Source organism: Microtus pennsylvanicus, chromosome 7 (assembly GCF_037038515.1).
Source record: "Microtus pennsylvanicus isolate mMicPen1 chromosome 7, mMicPen1.hap1, whole genome shotgun sequence".
In the NCBI taxonomy this organism is placed as follows: domain Eukaryota; kingdom Metazoa; phylum Chordata; class Mammalia; order Rodentia; family Cricetidae; genus Microtus; species Microtus pennsylvanicus.
This window is the reverse complement of record NC_134585.1, coordinates 118,415,335-118,429,900: the sequence shown is the minus strand read 5'-3', so window position 1 is coordinate 118,429,900 and position 14,566 is coordinate 118,415,335. Positions and strand designations below refer to the sequence as shown.

At 46.8% G+C, this 14,566-nt stretch overlaps 1 protein-coding gene and 1 non-coding gene across 4 annotated transcripts; one reads left to right on the top strand and one right to left on the bottom strand.

The window, feature by feature from the left end:
• Positions 1-5,807: 5,807 nt before the first annotated feature.
• Mrps21 (mitochondrial ribosomal protein S21) lies at positions 5,808-14,476 on the bottom strand. Of its 3 annotated transcripts, none has more exons than XM_075978129.1 (3): positions 14,319-14,476; positions 13,239-13,360; positions 5,808-6,163 (listed from the first exon to the last, which is right to left on the bottom strand). In XM_075978129.1, exons 2-3 carry the CDS (start codon positions 13,319-13,321, stop codon positions 5,983-5,985), a joined length of 264 nt encoding a protein of 87 aa, XP_075834244.1. In that variant the 5' UTR covers positions 13,322-13,360; positions 14,319-14,476; the 3' UTR covers positions 5,808-5,982. The 3 variants fall into 3 exon arrangements, with proteins under 3 accessions (XP_075834244.1, XP_075834245.1, XP_075834246.1); XM_075978130.1 differs by lacking the exon at positions 14,319-14,476 and adding an exon at positions 14,214-14,301; XM_075978131.1 differs by lacking the exon at positions 14,319-14,476 and adding an exon at positions 14,082-14,198.
• LOC142855241 (U6 spliceosomal RNA) lies at positions 6,619-6,722 on the top strand. Its single transcript, XR_012911496.1, has one exon. It is a non-coding gene; the product is annotated as a U6 spliceosomal RNA (small nuclear RNA).
• Positions 14,477-14,566: the final 90 nt, after the last annotated feature.

Below are 14,566 nucleotides of genomic sequence, written 5' to 3'. Positions count from 1 at the left end.
CCTGACTGTCCTGGAACACACTATGTAGACCAGGCTGGCCTCAAACTCAGATCTATTTGCCTTTACCTCCTAAGTGCTGGAACTAAAAGTGTATACCACCACCACCTGGGCCATCTTCATTTCTTAAAAACTGAGATTACAGGCCTGAACCACCAAACCCAGCTCTCAGGCTGTCCTTTCCCCCTTGGAATAGCTTTGATAGCCTTGTCAAAAATCAGATGAGGGCAGAGAGGGACAGAAAGAGGTGGGGTTTTTTTTTTTGCATACACACATGCACATATGTTCAAGCACGCACATAAATAAAAATAAAATTTTAAAAATATCAGCTGAAGGCCAGCTCTGTGAGCAGCGGTATCTGATAATGGCCTGACTTTCATTCCAGGATCCCAGGAGGCAGGAGAAAACAGACTCCTAGGAGTTGTCTTCACACCGCCACATGCACATATACACAGATTTTATTTTTCTTTCTTTTCTTAATATTTATTTATTATTATACAATGTTCTGTCTGTGTGTATGCCTGCAGGCCAGAAGAGGGCACCAGACCTCTTTACGGATGGTTGTGAGCCACCATGTGGTTGCTGGGAATTGAACTCAGGACCTTTGGAAGAGCAGGCAATGCTCTTAACCGCTGAGCCATCTCTCCAGGCCCCCATACCCAGATTTTAAAGGAAACATTTAAGTCAGCAAACCAGACTTGGGCTGCAGCTCAGTGGTCATTGCACTTGCCTAGCTTGGCTCAGACCCTGGGTGTGATGCCCACGCTACAATGATATCAACAATCTGACCATGTATGAGCTTATTCTGTACTCTGTTCTACTCATCCACACCTGTTCCTTATCCCAGGCCCCAGGCTAGTGTGTGTTAATACATTATTTAACCCGCCTGGTACCCTATTGAAGAGGGGATTCCTGTTTCCCCCTTCTCCATTTAAGGGCTGTTTTCTCCAGACTGGTGAGTTCCTGGGTGTAAGTGGTCCTCGTTCTTCAGTTTGAGTAGTTGGGACTATCTGTGTGTGTCACGGCGCCTGTCTCCTTTTGTGGTTTCCTAATGGAAGAAACAATTCAGAAAAACTATATGGAGGAATCACAGCCCGGAACTGAGAGACTAATATTTATTTTAAACTCACCTGATTAAATACAGAAAATAAAATCAGTTCTACTAAAAACATTCCCCATAGAAAATTGAACCCAGTTTGTTAAAAAGCATTGAAAGAAGGCAGGGCGTGTTGGCTCAGGCTTTTAATCCCAGCCCCTGAGTGGCAGAGGCAGTCAGATCTCTGTGAGGTGAAGACCACACAGTGAGACCCTGTTTCAAAACACTGCAAGAAATTTACAAATAACTGAAAAATTGGAATACATTAATCAAAACACATTTTGGCCGGAAAACCCACTTTATTCTTGAGAAATTTCCAGCACTGTTACCAAGTACTTTTTTTTTCTTTTTTTGGTTTTTCGAGACAGGGTTTTCTCTGTTGCTTTGGAGCCTATCCTGGAACTGCTCTGTAGAGCAGGCTGGTCTCGAACTCACAGAGATCCGCCTGCCTCTGCCTCCCAAGTGCTGGGATTAAAGGCGTGTGCCACCATTGCCCGGCCCCAAGTACTTTTTTTTTTTTAACTTAAATTAACCCATTTATTTAGTTGGCTGTTGAGTAGGCTTGGGTCTCTTCTGCTGGGCTTTCAGTTCCTTCAGTCTTCTGATGGCAGACTTCACTGTGACGGCAGAGTGTTGAGGTCCAGGCCCCACCAGCCACTGTTTTCATGCAGGAACCACAGCGCCAGATGCCGACAGTTGTCTCTTCATTTTGGTCTTGCCACAGAAGGAGCACGTGTAGTTGGAGTGCTGGCTGATTTCAATTTTCTTCACCATTTTCCGGAGGGAGGCAACATAGTGGGTCCCATATTTCCCAACAATCCCGACCTTCTGGATGCGTTTAGCTAGGTCACCGGAACCTCCCAAGGTCTTTTTTTTTGTCTGATTCTTGTGAGAACTAAGATTGGAAGCTAGCCAAGAACAGGTGTATTGTCTGAAAACTGCACGCTGCAGGCAGCAGCCTCACACTTGAAAACTTGCGCTCGGTCTCCCACTTTACTCACGTGCAGTGAACAACGGGCACAGACGCTGAGCTGAGGCCGAAGTGAGAAGGACCCCACCCACATAGTAAGCGGCTCCTTTGGGTTGGGCCGCATAGGGAGTAGTCTGTACAGCTAACCCGTGCTGATCGGCGTTCCCGAATGAAGTTGCTCTATCAACAGCCTGTGTTTTGTGATGTGCTGGGACTAGGAGCTGTAGATGGGAGGCTGTGCGGTGTGATCCTGCTCCCCCCACCATGTCACTCAAAAAGGCAGGTTTCCTTCTGTTCTGTCATGTTACCCTGGCAGGGAAAGTGTGTTTAAGTTTGTATTTTTCTTTCTTTTTTTTTAAATAAATATTTATTTATTTATTATGTATACAATATTCTGTCTGTCTGTATGCCTGAAGGCCAGAAGAGGGCACCAGACCTCATTATAGATGGTTGTGAGCCACCATGTGGTTGCTGGGAATTGAACTCAGGACCTTTGGAAGAGCAGGCAATGCTCTTAACCTCTGATTGTACCTAGCTTTTAGCTGGGCACGGTGCCCCGTGCCTGTACTAAGGGCTGGGATCTACTACACAGGAGACTGAGGTCGGCATATTACTTGAGCCCAGGAGTCTAGGCCAGCCTGAACAATACAGCAAGAACCTCCCTCTTTAGTCAGTCAACAAACTTTCCTTTAAATTTTATTTATATGCATTGGTGTTTTGACTGCATGAGAGTATAGGGCCCCCTGGAACTGGACTTACAGACAGGTGTGGGCTGTCATATGGGTGCTGGGAATTGAACCTGGGCCCTCTGGAAGAGCAGCTCATGCTCTAATTGCTGAACCAACTCTCCGGCCCCTAATAAACTTTTATATCGTGGAGGGGGTAGGAACTCCAAAAACACCTCATGCTACTGGAAAATTCTAATTCCCATCTTTCTAGGAAATCTCTGCATTTTCTGATGAGTTTACCACCAAGAAGAGAACTTGTAATTTTAGTTCATGTAGGGGTTGGTAAGATCACCACTAATTCTGGCAACCTGCATTTGATCCTCAGGACCCATAAGGTGGAAGGAGAGAACCAAGTCCTGAACCCTGTCCTTTGACTTCCGACTGTGTGCTGTACCATGATCGCACAGAGTAAATAAATAAATGTCACTTTTAAAAGTTAATTTTGGGGCAGGCGGTGGTGATATATGCCTTCAGTCTCGGCACTCACAGAAGCAGGCAGATTTCCAGGTTCCAGGCCAGTATGTTCTACAAAGTATGTTCCAGGGACAGCCAAGGCTTTACAATGAGGCCCTGTCTCAATTTTTTTTTTAAGTTTTTGTTTGCAAACATGGAGTTGGATGCAGGAAGATTAGGTATGTAAAACCAATCTCAATTACATATTGGGATTGAGGTCAGTCTGGGCTACAAGGGATATTGAAACCCAACACCCCACTAATGTAGTTAAATTCTCATTTATTTGAATGGCTCAAAGACCTACATTTTAAAAACTACACTAAAATTAAGAGCAGAAATTTATAAAACTCTTAGAAGACAGCAGGGTTAGTCTTCATTACACTCGACTTGGCAATGAATTCTTGGCTATGACATCAAAGGCAACAAAGCAAACTGTACTTCATGGATATGGAAAACTGTGCATTTGCCTGGGCATGGTAGCAGATGCCAGTAATCCCTGTCCTTGGGAGGCTGGGACAGGAGGATGGCAAGTTCCAAGCCAGTGGAGGCCATGTCACAACAAACATACAAGCATCAAAGGAAATGATCAACAGAATAAAAAGGCAGCCCACAGAGTGGGCGGCAACATCCGCATGCCAGGCATCTGATGAGAGACCTTCTCAAGAGAATGAAAGAAACTCCAACTCAGAGGCCAAAAATTACTTTTAGAGGTGGCTAAGGACTTGAACACTTCAAGGGAGGAATAAACTCATGAAAGGGCTCAGCAGCATCAGCCACTAGAGAAGGGACAAACCTGTAGCATCAGCTGGAGAGGAAAAGGCAGGCAGACTGCAAGTCTGGGGCCAGCTTGGGTTACCCTAAAACCCTAACTCAAAAATAAAGTGAAGGCTAGAAATCTAAAACAATGCCTTTCACCACAAGGGAGCAATGTCTACACACTAGTCCTGAATTCTATCCCTTAAGTCCATGCCGAGAAGGCAGTGTCCCGGGAGAGAGGCAGCTAGACTTCCCGCCTCTTCTTTGCCTTCTTCCAGAGGCTGGGGTCAACTCCCAGACCACTGAAGGTGCTCCAGTCAGGAGACGGCAGCAGAGGGAACAGAAGGCGTGCTGTGGGAAGGTGCTGACAGTGGGACCCTCCAACCAGAGGCCCAGTGCACACAGGACAAAGGTTCAGCTCTAGCAGGAATTAGAATTATCCACAAGCCCAGTAACAGTTTGCTGGACTTGACCTTCCAGTTCGGCCCTACACGCACTGCACACTCCGGTCCTGCCACTGCACCTCTCCCTGAGCACGTCTACTCTCTCCTTACTGTGCGTTACTGCACTATCACACTAGTGTGCACGCGCACACACACACACACACACACACACACGCCTGCGCGCGCGCACACACACACACACACACACACGCGCCTGCGCGCGCGCACACACACACTCACACCTCAGGAAAGCTCAAGGACAGAATCAGGAGTTAGCCTTCTTAGGTTTGTTCTTGGGATTCTTTCGCACTAGTTTAGTAGTTCTGTATTCTAGAATTTAGTGAGAATATCTACATACTTCTCCACTCAAAGGTGAAGGGTAGCTTACTAGGTAGTCTCTTCTGCATTCCCAGTGAGACTTGCTTTGGGCTCTTAAAAATTGGGTAGGAAATGCAGTATATTTTTTATAGCTGGAACTTTTCCTTGCCTCCCCTAGACGCTGAAAAGGGGCTTTAAAATTCTAAAAGCATACAAATGTAGCTGGGTGTGGTGGTGCACATCATCAATCCCAGCACTGAGGAGGCAGAGGCAGATGGATCTGTGAGTCTGAGGTCACTCTGGTCTACACAGTAAAATTCTGTGTCAAGAAGTCAAAAAACAACAAAACCAAAACCACAATTTAACCAAGTATACCACTTGGTAATATTAAGTACATTCACTTACTTAATCTGAAGAGTATTTGGCTTATGTATCTATCTATGTACTGTGGGGGTCAGAAAAGAAACTCCCCAGACTTTGTTGACTCCCCATGGGAGCCCTATGGTGGGTGAGAGGAGAGATGGGAGGGATAACTGTGGTTGGAATGTAAAATGAAATTTAAAAGAAAGAGAAACTCCCTTGGAACTGGCGTTACAGTTGTGAGCCATTAGGCAGGTGTCAGGCACTGAAGCCAGGGCCTCTGAAAGAGCAGCCAGTACTCTTAAAGAGCCAAGCCAGCTCTCCAGCCCCACAGCCACTAAAATTTTATTTATATTCCCTGTGTATAAAGTCTTTTACACAGAAACCCTGCCTTGAAAGACCAAAAAAAAAAAAAAAAAAGGTTCCAAGTATGTGTACTACATCCACATGGCCAGAAGGTGGCGAGAGAGCCCCTGGAACTGGAGGTGCAGTGAGAAGCACCCAGAGAAGGTATTGGAACCAAAACAAGGTCCTCTTTGAAAAAAGCAGCAAACTCTAAACTGCTGAGTCATCTTTCCAACCCTAATATACATTTTTTAAAACAAATCTTTATAAACAGAAACTGTACCCATTACCTATAACTCCTGATCGGCCCCTCTCCTAGACTAGCAACCAACATTACTGCACCTATTCCATTTTTTTATTAGCTTTTCTTCCTTTCAATAAAAGGGTCCATTGTGGACTAGTGAGATAGCTTCTATATGTTCGCCTTCTTGTTCACGTGTGATCGAGTTTATTGTAGAGAAAGGTAACAGAGATTGTGGTTGTGTAAGAACAGTCAGACACAGAACTAACGTGGGCTTAGCAGCCCAGCCATGGGTCTGCCCGGTTCTTCCGCATCAAGAAGTTAATCTTTCGAGCCATTTCCATGTTGTAGATCCTCCGGCATGTTTCATAGCTCTCCCGCTGGCGGCGGCGGCAGGGCTTCTCATAGAAACGCCGCTGCTTTATGACCTCAGTAAGCCCATCGGTAGTGAGGATTCTGTACAAAGACAGCAATGAAGTTAGTTAGATCTGAGGCTCATCACTGTCCTTTGCCAGTACACAGCCCAACAGAAGTCAACAGACAAGGAAAACTTGTGTGTGAAAAATTACAGTGGGAAGTGGTAACATAGTCCCGATGTCTTGCCAGAGGCTACAGTAAGCACATGCGAGATCAATTTAAAAAGTTCTTCCTCTTGGGAGCTTACAGTCCGTCATGCTCCCGGACTTTTGACTAGCACAACACCCCTGAGCTACCTGGCAGCGTCCCACGGGAACAGTGGCCCCCTCTGCACAGGGCCTTTCAGAAACTACACACAAAGCCGTGTATATGGAAGCAGAAGCAGGCAGATCTCTGTGAGCTGGAGGCCAATTAGGGCGACACAGGAAGGCCTGTCTCAAAAACCAAAACCAAAACATACCACAAATAGGTAAGTCATTCGTAATTAAAGAAGTGTTTGCTTTGGCAGGACATATACTATAACTGGAATGATACAGAGAAGATCAGCATGGCCCGGCGCAAGGATGACCCACAAAGTCGTGAGGCGTTCTAGATTAAAACAAAACATCAAAGTAACTCCTATCCATCTTAGTGAGAAATGCGGCTCCTTCCTCTCTGAATTAAGAATGTGGTGGTGGTGCATCTGTCAGCCCAGGACTTGGGAAGCTCATGCAAGAGGATCTCAAGTTTCATCAGCCTGGTCTACTTAGATCCTGCTTTAAAGTAAAAATCAGTAAATAAATAAAAGGCACATAGCTCAGTAGTTTAGAGCACTTGCTAAACAAGTACGAAATAAACCCAGGCAAAAAAAAATTTTTTTTTTTTGGTTTTTCGAGACAGGGTTTCTCTGTGGCTTTGGAGCCTGTCCTGGAACTAGCTCTGTAGACCAGGCTGGTCTTGAACTCACAGAGATCCGCCTGCCTCTGCCTCCCGAGTGCTGGGATTAAAGGCGTGCGCCACTGTCTGGGTGAGGCTTCTTAACCAGGGGAAAGAGAAAATGGAAGCCAAGAAGATGAGGTGCACAGAAGAAAGGAATCATCTCAGTATCCAGGCATTTCTCTTTGCCTTAGTGCTGGAGACGAAACCAAGAGTATGGTAGTATGGTGGCGTACACCTTAATCCCGCACACCTTAATCCTGCACAGCACTCGGGAGGCAAAGCAAGTGGATCGCTCTGAGTTCAAGGCCAGGCTGACTTATGCAGTGAGCTGAAAACTAGCCAGGACTACACAGTGAGACCTTGTCTCAAACAACCAAACAAAAAAGAAAAAAATTTAAAAGCACAGATTAGGCCGGGAAGATAGCTGAGTTGACACAGGACCTGAGTTCCATTCCCAGAATCCATGTAAAAAGAATGGGCACAGTGGTAACCACTTGTAGGTACCCACTTGTAATCCCCGCACTGAAGGAGGCAGACAGCTCAGCCTACTGAGACAGACCCAATTTCAAACGAGCAACAAGAGGTGAATGGGGCTGGAGGAAGGTCTCCGATCTGTCTTCTGGCCTCCAAACACACCTACATGAGACTCACAGGAACACACACATACGCACGCACGCACGCTATAGAAGCACTTATTCAACTTTTCTAATAGGCAAGGACGTAGACCAAGCTTTGTAGTAGAACTCAAGAAGTATGGGGCTTGCGATGTAGCTAGGTGGGTAGAATGCCTGCCTAGTGTGAAAGGAGCCCTGGGTTTGATCCCCAGTACCACGTAGCCCAGAGTGGTGTTGCACACCTGAAGGGCAGGTGTTCAAAGTTACACACAGCCAGCCTAGGATACATGAGACCTTGTCTCAAAAAACCCTAAAACCAACCACATAAAACAAAAACCCAAAGAATTCAAGTAATAGCAATAGGGCTGTTGGTGTAGTTTAGTGGTAGAGGGCCCCTGGCTCTAGTTCCCAGTTCAGAGGGCGAGGATGTAGCTCCATGGTAGCACTCTGGGGAAGGTGTTACTAGTGCCTCTTCTGTTTGCAAAGGCAGTTCAAGGGCTAGCACACCAAGAGCTTAGTGTAAACAGATCAGCTTGGAGTTCTGGTGCCTGGCAACCTTACATGAAGGGGAAACCAGCTGCCAGTTTTAGTAAAATTCAACTGATTATGTAAAGGAGCTGTGCTGCTCACAAGGGGAAGCTGGGGGTGGCGGATTCACATGTCAGTGTAACCAGCCTACGTCAACCGGCGTGTAGACAGGAGCCCAGAAGCGGGCCCATCAGGAGGAAAAGGGGTCAACCGGGCACGCTTCCAGTGTGCTTGTCTTTCCTAGTTTGGGGGCCAGCCAATCACACAAGGCTTCCTAGCAACCCCCACTCTCCATAGCCTCATCTCAGGGCTCTGATGAGCCCATTATATAACAGGCATTTTGCGGCAGTCTCCCAGGCCAGCCACGCTTTTCCTTTGTAAGGCTGGTTCCCTGTGCTCCCAACACAGCCTCTCTCCTCACTGGCGACTACTGTAATCAGATCACAGAATGAGTGACTTATTTTTAAACCACAACCGTCAGAAAGCTGAGAAGACTGGAGTGAGACAGGTGTATAGAACGGTGACCCAAAGGGAAGACAGCAGAGAAGAGCCGAGGAGAGGAAAGGAAGCGTGAAGGTAGCTGAGTCAGGAAACTGCACTGGGCTGGCAGGGAGGACCGGGCCCTCCAGGCCTCCACTCGCAGGTGTGAGCTCACAAGTTCTTGCCTAGAAAAGTTCACTAAGACCAAAGTATTTGCCCACTTTGCCCCCCAGACTAAAATACAACTTATAAGACATTTCTGTAACATTCCAAGACTTAAAAAAAAAAAATAGAAACGCAGCTTTCTTCCACTTTGCAAATATATTTTTATACTAAAAGTGCAGCTTTTTTGTTGTTTTTGAGACAGCGTCTTAAATACCTCAGGCTGGCCTCTGCTGTAACACACAGCCAAGGACAACCTTGAACTCCTTACTGTCCTGCCCGCTCTCTTGTGCAGGCTGGGATTACAAACAAGCACCACCCTAACCAGTCTTCTAACAGTCCCGGCTGGCCGAGAGCTCACTCAGTAGACCAGGCTGGCCTGAAACTCTGCCTCCCGAGTGCTGGGATTAAAGTCCTGTGTCACTTTGCCTGGCACCAGTGCAGCTTTCTGAAGTGATGGTGAACTGCCAATCCGTCCCTACACTGTTTCCCAAGTCACAGTTTTAAGTTTGTAAGGAAGCCTAAAGAGCTCAAACCGCAGGTTCTGAGTCCAGGGCCTGTATCTATTCTTCTGAACACCTCTATCTAACTCAAGTCTTCCTCCTTCCCTCAACTCTCTCCTTCTCTCCCTCCTTCCTTGGAGCCCAGCTCGGCCTCAGGCTTGCTGTGTCACTAAGGATAACCTGATCCTCCTGTTTCCACTCTGAATGCCAGGGTCACAGACACAGGCCACCATGCGGCATTTTCTACGTTATTGCTAGCCAAATGCCTTCGTACCAAGTAAGCTATATCCCTAGATACTTTATTTCTCTTCTTAGGTAATATAAATTGTCCCCCACCAACTTATAACTTCCTTTGGTTTTTAATAACTGAAGCAAAAAAACAGTATTTCATGTCCTTTTTATTTTATGAGACAGGGTTTGTGCAGCTCTCGCTTGAGATCCTCCTGCCTCCCGCTTTCCAGAGCTGGAACTGAGAGTATAAGTCCCACTCCCCTGCTCTGTACTTACTTATTTTCTAAAGGAAACAGGTTTTTAGGCTGGGAAAGTGGTTTAAAACCGGCAGCATGCTTTCCTGGCATGTACGGATGGAGCCCCGGGTTCCACTCCCAGAGCTGTAGAGGCAGAACGGGGAGAGCACACAGCTGTAATCCCAGACTTAGGAGACGGTGGCAAGAGGATCAGGAACTTAAGGTTATTCTTGGTTAAATGATAAATTTGAAAGCCAACCTTGGCTACATAAGAGTGCCCCCCAAAAAGAAAGAGAACAGAGTTCTCAGAACAAGATCTGAAATAACACCAGGCCAGATGGTAGAAGGTACCTACACATATATTTTATGTATGAGGGCTTTGCATGTACACCTGCAGGCCAGAAGAGGGCGCTATATCTCAATATAGATGATTGTGAGCCATCATGTTGTTGCTAGGTATTGACCTCTGAAACAGCAGCCAGTGCTCTTAACCACTGAGCCATCTCTCCAGCCCCCACAGCATCTACTTTAAGATGTTTATTTTATTATTTTATGTGTGTAAGGGTTTGCCTTCATTTATGTGTATGCAAGTGGTGTGTGCCCGGCACTGACAGAGGTTGAAAGGTGGGGTCAGATCCCTAGGAGCCACTAGATGGGTGCTGAGAATTGAACCTGGGTTCTCTAGGAGAGTACCCAGAACCAGGAAGGATGGCATTTTATCGTATTTATTTAGTGTGTGTTATGCACATGCTAGAGGATTAGTGGAGATTAGAAGGTAGCTTCCAAGATTCAGTTCTCCCGTTCCATTATCCACATAGTGGGGATCAAATTCATGTTCAGGTCATCCCAGGAAGGCCTCAAATTTGCAATACAGTAAGGCCAACCTTGAACTTCTGAGCCTTTCTAAGTGCTGGAATTCTCAGGGTGTGTCGACACACCCAGTTTAGAGAGTACCGAGGAGGAAACCTGGAGCCGCCAGCGTGCCAGGCAAGCGTCATGCCAACTCAGTAGTCCCAAGATTATAATCCAGCTCACGGGGAGTCCACACCTCCTCTGGGGGCACCCGAACACACATGGCATAGGTATACATACACATGATTAAAAATAAAATAAAATTGGTTTTTGTTTTATTTTTTGAGACACAGCCCTGGTTGTCCTGGAACTCACCACGCTGGTCTTGAACTCAGAGATCAAGTGCTGAGATTAAAGAAAAATAAATCTTAAACAAGCAAACCCCTAGTAATGATTAAATAAGGCTGTGACCTGATGCCAATGAAGAGATCATCACCTTCAGGCAGGGGATGATAAGAATTTTATTTCTCATGTTTGCTTTATAATTTGAAAGTAGAAACGAGGAACACACTCCATTACACAGAATGGACAGAGGCAGCAAATGCTGCTGGAAATGAGCAGCAGGTGAAACGGAGCAGGACTTGGTCGCAGGGTCCTGCCAGCTACACAAAACTCTCTTCAAAGCCATCTTCATGTTAAAACGAAGACAAGCATGGCGGCACCCACCCAGCACTGGAGGCAGAGTGGGTGGGTCCCGGGGAGCTCAAGGCCAGCCTGATCTACTTGGCAGTTCCAGACCAGGCAGAGACACAAAAAAAACCCCAACATTCCACTCACCCCCCCCCAAAATCAAACTATAACACAACAAAGAAACAGCTGGAAAGATGGCTCACTGGCACCTTTGTCGGTGCTCACGACTTCCTGATCTCTAGCTCCAGGGGGGACTAATGCTTCTGGCCTCCAACAATGCTGCACTCAAGTGCACATACCCACACACATACACACAATTAAGAATAAATAAAAACTGTAAATAAGGCATGCAGACGCGGGAAGCCTAAAAGAATAGAGCAGTATGGCACCATTAGGTGGCACATGACTTAATCCCAGCATCAGGGAGGCAGAGGCAGGTAGATCTCCGTTTGAGGCTAGCCTGGTCTACAGAGTAAGTTCCAGGACAGTCAGAGATACATAGAGAAACCCTGTCTCAAAAAACCAAAACAACAAAACTATCTATCTATCCAACAGTCTAGTGTTCAAATACATTTCCAGGGAGCCCTTCCTCTCCAGGTATGACTTTAAAAAAAAAAAAAAGATTTATTTATTTATTATATATAGTGTTCTGTCTGCATGTACGCCCGCGGGCCAGAAGAGGGCACCAGATCTTGTTATAGATGGTTATGTGCCACCATGTGGTTGCTGGGAGTTGAACTCAGGACCTCTGGAAGAGTAGTCAGTGCTCTTAACCTCTGAGTCATCTCTCCAGTCCCAGGAATGACATTTTTTTAAGTATAGGTATGTATATATTTTTGTTTATGTAATCTGTGTGGGTACCTGCAGAAGACAGAAGAGAGTATCAGATCTCTGACATCAGTTGTAGGTGCTAGGAACTGAACTTGGGCCCTCTCAAAGAACAACAAACACTCTCTGCCATGAGGCCATCTCCCAGCCCCTAGCAAGCACTCTCCGCCATGGAACCATCTCCCCAACCCCTAGCAAGCACTCCCTGCTATGGGGCCATCTCCCCAGCCCGTAGCAAGCACTCCCTGCCATGGGGCCATCTCCCCAGCCCGTAGCAAGCACTCCCTGCCATGGGGTCATCTCCCCAGCCCGTAGCAAGCACTCCCTGCCATGGGGTCATCTCCCCAGCCCGTAGCAAGCACTCCCTGCCATGGGGCCATCTCCCCAGCCCGTAGCAAGCACTCCCTGCCATGGGGCCATCTCCCCAGCCCCTACCTATGGATTTTCGCTTATGCTGTAACTCTCCCTTGAACCTGTGATGCCTTCTCATCTTGACTGGTTTCTCCAAGAACAAACCAGAATTCACCTTTTCTAGCCGGGTACATAAGTGGTATGGACAAGTCTCAGGACTTGGAAGATAAAGGCAGGAGGATCAGGAGTCAAGGTTTTCCTTAGCTATATTGCCTATTCTAGGCCAGCCTGAGCTACATGAGATGAACAAAATCACAAAGAAATTTATCTTTCCCAATAGCCATATTCCACAGAAACTGTCTCAGCTAGTTTTCATGCACTCTGCCTCTTCTTGTTCTTCATGTTCCTTCTAGGCTTCTTTTTTTGAGACGGGGAGAGGTCAGCTAAGACAGAGTCTAGTCGATGTAGCCAAAATTCTGCCTGCCTTCATCTCCCAGGGGATAAGATTACAGATGTGCACAAGCAGGCATAGACTTAGGGGCTCTTTCCAAAACCTCGGAGAGAATTCAGGTTCATCAAGGGATGATGACTGCTTGCTGGAAAAGCTCCACCAAGTTTGATTTGGGGAAGATTTTCATTTTTACAATAAGAAATTGCAGAGCTAACAGCATCCAAAGCCTCAACACTGGGCTGGGACCAGCCTGGGAACAGTTTATGAGAGGGTAAGCTGGGAAAAGGATAATCCTACATTTCCACAAGCAAAACTCTGATTCTTTTTTACCTGTTCAGGGTCCTGTATGCACCTTCCACGTTCCCCTCCTGAACCATCACAGTCCTGGCAATGAACTTCAGGTGTTTAGCCATGGCCTCGCTTTCAAATCTTCATTCTTCAGGACCTACAGGCTGGACAAGGAGCACGGAAACAGGAAAACAGGAAAATCAGTAAGAAAATGAAGCCCAACAGAGTCACACACTGCCATGCCATAGGCAGTTTTATTAGCTCTAGAGATAGAACCTTCTCAGGTACCTATTGGGGAAACGGGTAGGAGGAATTTTTCTCATCTTAGAAATCTGGTGTCCTATTTTGACGCATAGGCATACATGCAGACAGAATACTGTATACGTAATAAATAAATAAATCTTTAAAAAAAAACCCAACAACTAAGTATAAGTAGGTCTGGAGAGATGGCTCAGTGGTTAATAACCAGGTTTGATTCCTAGCACCCACATGGTAGCTCACAACCATCTGTAACTCCAGGCCAGAGGATCAAACGTCCTCTTCTGGCTTCTGTGGTGCACACACATACATTCGAGCAAAACACGCATATGCAAAAAGTATTTTTTTTTAAAAAAAAACTTTTTAAAAAAGAAAAAGTACAAGCGAATTGTTATCAATGTCCGTCTTCTCACTGAGCAGCGATATGGCTCAGCAAGTAAAGGCACTTGCAGCCAAGATTGACGACCTGAGTTCGAGCCCTGGACCTATATGGTGGAAGGAGAGGACCAGCTCCTGCAAGTTGTTCTGACTTTCTCACACCTCCCCCCCCCCCGCCGCACAAACAAATAAGTAAACAAATAAAGGTAATTTTAAAAGCGGGGAGGGGGTGAGGGTGGAGGTGCACACCTTTAATCCCAGCCTTCGGGAGGCAGAGGCAGGCGGATCTCCGTGAGTTCGAGGACAGTCTTGTCTACATAGTATATGCCAGGACTACATAAAGACTGTCTCAAAACTTGAAAAACGAGGTTTTCGCTGCACCTTGGAAAGGAGTCTTGGTCCGTGTCTAGTGACCAGGCCGCCACGCGAAATCCTGCCCTCCCGCCACACCCGCTTTGCTCGCAGTCCCCGCCGCGAGCTCCCTACCTGCGGCTGTAGCACTCGGACTCCAGGACGCTCCGAAGCGGAAGCGGAAGCTACGGAATCCTCGCGGCGGGAGGAAGCGGCGCCGAAGAACGCAGTCGGTTGCGGAAACCGTGCTTACGACCTGTCCTTGCAAAGGTTCGCGGCTTCTGAGCGCACGCGCAGGACCCGACGTCTGGCAAAGTCAAAAACTGCGTCCTTGCTCTCCTGCGGAGCTGAGGTCCTCGGGTCTGCGAGAAGGTCAGCCCGAT

What these genes read in the sequence shown, in the direction of transcription:
- Mrps21 (XM_075978129.1), bottom strand. Translation starts at nt 13,321, where the DNA reads ATGGCTAAACACCTGAAGTTCATTGCCAGGACTGTGATGGTTCAGGAG. An exon ending in GCATACAGGACCCTGAACAG is followed by an intron (nt 6,164 to 13,238) that starts GTAAAAAAGAAT and finishes GTCTTTGTACAG; the next exon opens with AATCCTCACTACCGATGGGC.